Source organism: Fulmarus glacialis, unplaced genomic scaffold, assembly GCF_000690835.1.
Source record: "Fulmarus glacialis isolate BGI_N327 unplaced genomic scaffold, ASM69083v1 Scaffold45886, whole genome shotgun sequence".
In the NCBI taxonomy this organism is placed as follows: domain Eukaryota; kingdom Metazoa; phylum Chordata; class Aves; order Procellariiformes; family Procellariidae; genus Fulmarus; species Fulmarus glacialis.
Window position 1 is genome coordinate 509 of NW_009218343.1, and position 6,217 is coordinate 6,725.

Genomic DNA, 6,217 nt, shown 5'->3' on the forward strand with positions numbered 1-6,217 from the left:
AAATGCAGGGTGTAACTAAAACTAGATGCTGTTTCCGAAGGGCTGCTTTATTCATTGCTTGCTTCCTAGTGTCGCTTCTTTGAAGTCCCAGGACTGTGTCCTTGTATTTCTGCAGCACAGACCTAGTGAGATGGAGTGATGGCTGCCATGGACTGTGCTGCCTCTGTCCCGGTCTTGCAACGTAGACAGAGATAGCTGGGACCTCGGGTTTGTTTTGTCCTAAGAAAGCCCCCTCCCAAAGCCCACTGCCCTCTATCAGCACAGTTCATGATGGCCCCGAGGAACAGAGAAATGGTCTCTGCAGCAAAGACCCTGAACTGTTTGTGTGAGTTAAGGGACACTTTAAAATTGTTTGGGGTATAGAAGAGGTGGTAGTGCTTGCTTTCCCGCAACAGACACCTGTTCTGATCGCTTACTGCTTTCCTAGCATCCGCTGGCTTGACTGAGGAGCAGAAGGAATTCCAAAAAGTTGCCCTTGATTTTGCTACCAGGGAGATGGCTCCTCACATGGCTGAGTGGGATGAAAAGGTATGACAGCCTCAGAAGGGTTGTACTGCTCGGTTTTTCCTCCCTTAGGATGTTGTGATCCGTGGGTCTCATCAGAGGGGTTCCTGCAATAGCTCCTCGGCTGTAATGCCATCTGTAGAGATTTTCTTTGAAGCTGCTGCTGTAGCTGGGGTGGGAAGCCATCAGAAATACCTTGAAGATTTCCTAGCCAGGCTATTCAATCATCTGAAACCTGAATTTACGCCTGAAGATGGTATGTATCTGTCCAGATAGCTGCCTCTTCTTTAACCCACCCACTTAACTTAAACTCTGCAGGTGTTTGGGACTGGACTTGGTAGCTGAGGTGCACCAGAAAAAAGAGATTGAATATTGAGATTGAATTGATCATGAATATTCACTTGCGATGTCTCTGCCTGTCCCAATAGGAAATATTCCCTGTGGAAACAATGCGGAAGGCAGCCCAGCTAGGATTTGGTGGGATCTATGTGAAACCAGATGTCGGCGGCTCTGGATTGTCACGACTTGATACCTCCATAATCTTTGAAGCTTTATCAACAGGATGTACCAGCACCACTGCTTATATGAGCATCCACAAGTGAGTGTGTCTGTGGAGTGGTGGATGGTATTAGCCTGGCTGAAAACCACGGTTTTTCTGTGGGTTCTAAACCAGCTGGAGACAGCTCTCTTGGTGCTGCTTATTATTTAAAGTTGGGACCCCAAGTAGACACGTCCCTGTGAGGATCTCTTGACAGCAGTAAACAAATAGGCTACAAAAATTGAGATGCCACCAAGAAGTAATTTTAGCTTTGTGGCATGCAAGATGGGATTAAGTTCTGGATTTTGTTCCCTTCCCCTTAAGCTGTCTATAGATAGTAACCTGCCTGGAAAAAGCCTTTGTGCTTTGGTTGTACTGTAACAGAGCCCAGAGGCACCAGCTGATACCGGGGCCATATCCTGCTTGTGCAGACATGTTCAGTAATGGGCTCACTTTGCACGGAAAGATGGAGTGATGATGCCTCCTTCTTCCAGCTACAGTTTTCCAAAAAGACAGTAGGGCTTAGCGCTGAGGGGAACACCGAGGCTGTTAAATAGGAACCTACTGTTCTACAAGGCAGCGAGTCTGTGGTGAATGGAAGGCAATTTGCTTCCTCCTGGCCTCTGTGGCACGTAATTTTGTTCCCTTTCAGTGTGCGTAGGGGCAGGTGGAAGGAGGGCTGCCTCCGGGGCTGCTTCATATTACCTGCCACAGAGGTGGAGCAATACGCTTTAACAAGCCTCGGTGCCTTTGACTGAACTCCATGGAGCTTTGTTCTTCTGTTCAGCCAGGGATGTTCTGGTATGACCTGCCTTCCTCCCAGGGCTGTGTTCACGTACTGTAATGCTGCTCCTTCTCTCCTGCTCCAGCATGTGCGTTTGGATGATCGACACCTTTGGCAATGAGGAACAGAGGCGCAGGTTCTGCCCATCGCTCTGTAGCATGGAAAAATTTGCTTCTTACTGCCTGACTGAGCCAGGTGAGCATCCTCAACCAAGAAATCTTCTCCCTTCCCTCACTCCTAACATGGTTTAACTGGACATGAACCTTGCGCAGAGCTGGAGGTGAAAAGTTTCTTTTCATGTTCATTTGGGCAATCACCGGGAAGTTGGGAAGGGGCAGATGATGGTTGCTGAGATGCTCGTGGTACAAACCCAAGTGTCGTTGGGTATGATCCCCGGGAGAGTTTGCAGGCTCTGGACCTGCTGCTTCACTGGCTGCTTCCCTACCTCTCGAACAGGAAGTGGAAGTGATGCAGCTTCCCTGCTGACCTCAGCTCAGAGGAAAGGGGACACCTACATCCTGAATGGCTCCAAGGTACCTCTTTGCTCCTCCTAAAGCTGCTGGATGGCACTGCATGCACGAGGGGGCCTGGGTCTCACCATCCTTTCCATTTCCTACTGTCTCCTCATCTCTGTGTGTTCTCCCAAGGTAGGACGTGCTCTACAGAGCATTCACCAAAGCGTAGTACAGTTGGGTCCCCTAAATACCTCCTGGCCGTGGGGTCTTTGCCCCACCATCTTTCTACCCCAGCTGCTGCTGCAGGCTCAGGGTTAGCATATGAAAGCCACCCATTTCTTCTTGTGTCCTTCTGCAGGCCTTCATCAGTGGGGGAGGTGACACTGATGTATACGTGGTCATGTGTCGCACGGGAGGCCCAGGCCCCAAGGGCATCTCCTGCCTGGTGCTGGAGAAGGGGACACCAGGGCTCAGCTTTGGCAAGAAAGAGAAGAAGGTAAGAGGCTTGGTTTTTACTTCCTGTGTGCTTGAGGGAAGTGCAGGACAGAGATGAGCTTGTCTGTGCAAAGCATTGGGCTCTCTTCTTGGATGGGACCAGAGTCCCAGCCTGGCGTGGTTTTTTCCAAGCCAAGTCCAGCTTTGGTGAAGTTTGCCCAATACCCATCCCTTTGGCGAGTGAAGGATTTTAATCAGGAACATCAAGGTTCATTGGATCTGTGCCTCTCCTCAAATGCATGCATTCCAGTTCCAACTCAGCACGCTGAGGCCAAACCACATAGACCACGGGCGCTCTGCGGCAGCTTGGCAATGAGACTGAGGCGTTGAGAGCAGGCTGAGCAGTTCTCTGCTGGGAGCTGGAGGTGTGCTGCTCCTCAGGCAGTCTGGAAGGTGCTCTGTTTTTTCCCAGGTGGGATGGAATTCCCAGCCAACGCGGGCTGTGATCTTTGAGGACTGCATTGTTCCTGTTGGCAACCGGCTGGGAGCTGAAGGGCAGGGCTTCAGCATTGCCATGAAGGGACTGAATGGAGGCAGGATAAACATTGGTAAGAAAGACAGCCGACAGCCAAAGGAGGAGGGCAGGATCATCTTGTCGCCCATCTGCGTTAGCTTCATATTCATGCTGTGTCCTTGGCTTCTCCCACCAGCTTCTTGTTCATTAGGAGCTGCTCATGCCTCAGTTCTTCTGGCTCAGGAACATCTCACTGTCCGCAAACAGTTTGGAGAACCCCTAGCAAACAATCAGGTAACCGCTCCATCAGATCTGCACTCCCAGAGCTGTGCTTTTTCTGATCCTGGCTGAACAAGCAGCCGGAGGTCCCAGCACCTACTTCACAGGGTCTTCCCTGGAGAAGTCAGGACCATGCTTTTCCTGAGTAAGAAAGCGTGTCAGGCCTGAGACCTGCCTGAAGGTAGTGGGGATGTGGTTCAGGACCCAGGCCCCTCCAAAGATGCTGACCTAATTTTTCTTCTCATGCTGTCTGCTGGCAGTACCTGCAGTTCAGGCTGGCAGAGATGGCAACGCGCCTGGTGGCAGCACGGCTCATGGTTCGCAATGCAGCGCGGGCACTGCAGGAGGGACGGGAGGACGCGGCTGTGCTGTGCTCCATGGCCAAGCTCTTCGCTACTGATGAATGCTTTGCGGTAGGTTACTCAAACCTCGATTGGCATCATAACCGCAAGCTTGGAGACCCCTCTTCGTGCCCAGGATGTCAGAAAGCAGTTTGACGCTGTAGGGACCCAGACCCAAGCACGTTCATTGAGCCAGAAGCCTCATTTCAGGACCAGGATGTTTTACGGGTCGGAATTCTGCACCCTGTGGAGGCTGCAGTATTAGCTTCTCCACAGTTCAGGCCTCCTGGCCTCTAGTGCTTTCTACACTACTTTCTAGGGGACCAAGCAGGGAGACAGGACAGGGAGTAGAGCATTTTTATTTTCAAAGGATAATATGCATGTTGCAGGCTGATCGTTCCTAGGTAGCAAGTGGTCTTTCCTAGACCACTGAAAAATAAAATGTTATCACAAAATGTCTCTGAAGAGAGAAAGCAAGAAGGGAGGAAAAGAAAGGAAAAGGAAATCTGCACCTTGACACTTCCTAGATCGGTGTCATTTAGAAGTGACCATATTTTCTCAGCACTCTGCATTTTTGCTATTTATTATGTTTTATGTCCCAAATTGACAGATAATGACACACGGAGTCACGTTTCAAAGCCCTGAACAGATTCCTCGCTTGACTGACCGCTAGATGGTGATCTGGCCTTTTGCTTTTCGCATCAGTAGCACCATGGAAATGCAGCAAAAATTGCATTAGCTAAGTAAAGCATTTCCTGAGCATTTCTATGCTATCATGTTCACATAAATGCACCGTTAATGTGAAACAGCACTTGGGTAGCATGATAGCACTGAGAGCAGCACTGATGGGGACTGAGAGTGCCTTGCCGTTACACCACACTTCATTAAGAGATGAGATTAGGTGACTAGGACAAAAAAATGAGCCCAGGTTCCTGGGTTCTTACCGAGCTTGTGTCACTGACTTGTCCTCGACACCATGCAAGTCACTTCACCAGCGATGTTATCTTCTCAGATCTGTAACCAGGCTCTACAGATGCATGGGGGCTACGGCTACCTGAAGGATTATGCTGTGCAGCAGTTTGTGCGAGACATCAGAGTCCACCAGATCCTGGAAGGTAAGAGACAGTCTTCCTACCAGTGACTTGGCAGTGAAGCCAGGAGAGAACAGACCCTCCAGAGGGCCCCACCTTCCCACAGGACGCTCTGACTCTTGGGTTTCAGAATGCCGTCTTGCTCTGAGCATGAGGTGTCCCTGGATGTCGTGTGTGAATCCCCTGGCCAAGAGCTCTTGGTGTGTTGGAGTAGTTACTGTGTATTTTAAGAGTCTTACAGCAGAGAGGGATATCTAGTTGTCATGTTAGAGGAGCCTCTGTCCAGTTTCATCCCATTACTCCTACAGACATGTGCTGACGCTCCCCAACAATTTCTTTCCTGTGATTCCGGTCTATCTTCACTCTTTGACATTGTATCTCTAGCAGTGTCTGGCCTTTTCTAATCTCAATACGGTTCCTAATCATTTTGTTTTCCCTCCTTTGAAATCCCTTCACCTACACCCAGGGTACCTGAAAGGGACATACTCTCCAATTCCGAGTGGGTCTACAGGCTTTCTTTCTGTGTGTTGTGTATGCGTTAAATAGTAAAGCGGAGAACTCAGATGTTGGTATATATCCAGTTCTGCTTCATGCCCGGTGCCTGCATCCTCTCAATGCCCAAATAAAAAGAAGCACCATTCTGAAACCTTTCCCGAGCAATGTGCTGGCACTTGGCAGTTATACACCTCCTAAATGCCACCTCAATTGGTGGGAAGAGCTTTTCTGTGCTGTAAACTGCAGCTCAGGGAAGAATTCTCTTTGCCTTCATTGGGGGCAGGATTGGACCATCTCCTAACTGTCTCTTTTGCACCCTCATCCTGCTGCAGGTACCAATGAGGTGATGCGGATGATTGTGGCCAGGCATCTGCTACAGGGCTGAAGCCAGAAGCTCATCTCCAGCCCTTAAATTACTTCATCTGTTACAGCTTGGTCTGTTTCCCTCCCCTGTTCACCAGCTCTCTCCCTGGGAGCAGAGAGGGGGATACCCCAGTGGAAACAGTCTTTCTGCCTTATATTGATTGGGAGCACAGCTGGACGCCACCCAAATGCTGCCACAGCTGCACTCTGTGCCTGGCAGAGCTGCTGTTACTAGTCTAGTATTGTGCAGCCTGAAGACAGAAACCACAGTTGTGAATATGAGCCTCTGTCTCCAAATCTTGACCATGGGCTGCTTGCCACCCATCCTTCTCAGAAACAGAAACACTAGACATGTTGGTCATCTGCGCTGAGTCAAGACTGAAACGGGAACTGCAGGCAGAGGTGCAGCCTGATCCCA

General features: G+C 50.0%; 1 protein-coding gene across 1 annotated transcript; it reads left to right on the forward strand.

The window, feature by feature from the left end:
• Positions 1-270: 270 nt before the first annotated feature.
• ACAD8 (acyl-CoA dehydrogenase family, member 8) lies at positions 271-5,821 on the forward strand. The gene is made up of 11 exons (XM_009580012.1): positions 271-325; positions 428-528; positions 933-1,102; positions 1,912-2,021; positions 2,283-2,359; positions 2,640-2,777; positions 3,189-3,324; positions 3,427-3,524; positions 3,770-3,922; positions 4,863-4,965; positions 5,769-5,821. Exons 1-11 carry the CDS (start codon positions 271-273, stop codon positions 5,819-5,821), a joined length of 1,194 nt encoding a protein of 397 aa, XP_009578307.1.
• The last annotated feature ends 396 nt before the right edge of the window (positions 5,822-6,217 follow it).

Bases quoted from the DNA above. Each gene is read 5' to 3' on its own strand.
- ACAD8 (XM_009580012.1), top strand. From the start codon at position 271: ATGGCCCCGAGGAACAGAGAAATGGTCTCTGCAGCAAAGACCCTGAAC. The intron at 326-427 runs GTGAGTTAAGGG...CTGCTTTCCTAG, and splicing joins AAAGACCCTGAACTGTTTGT to CATCCGCTGGCTTGACTGAG. The intron at 2,778-3,188 runs GTAAGAGGCTTG...GTTTTTTCCCAG, and splicing joins TTGGCAAGAAAGAGAAGAAG to GTGGGATGGAATTCCCAGCC.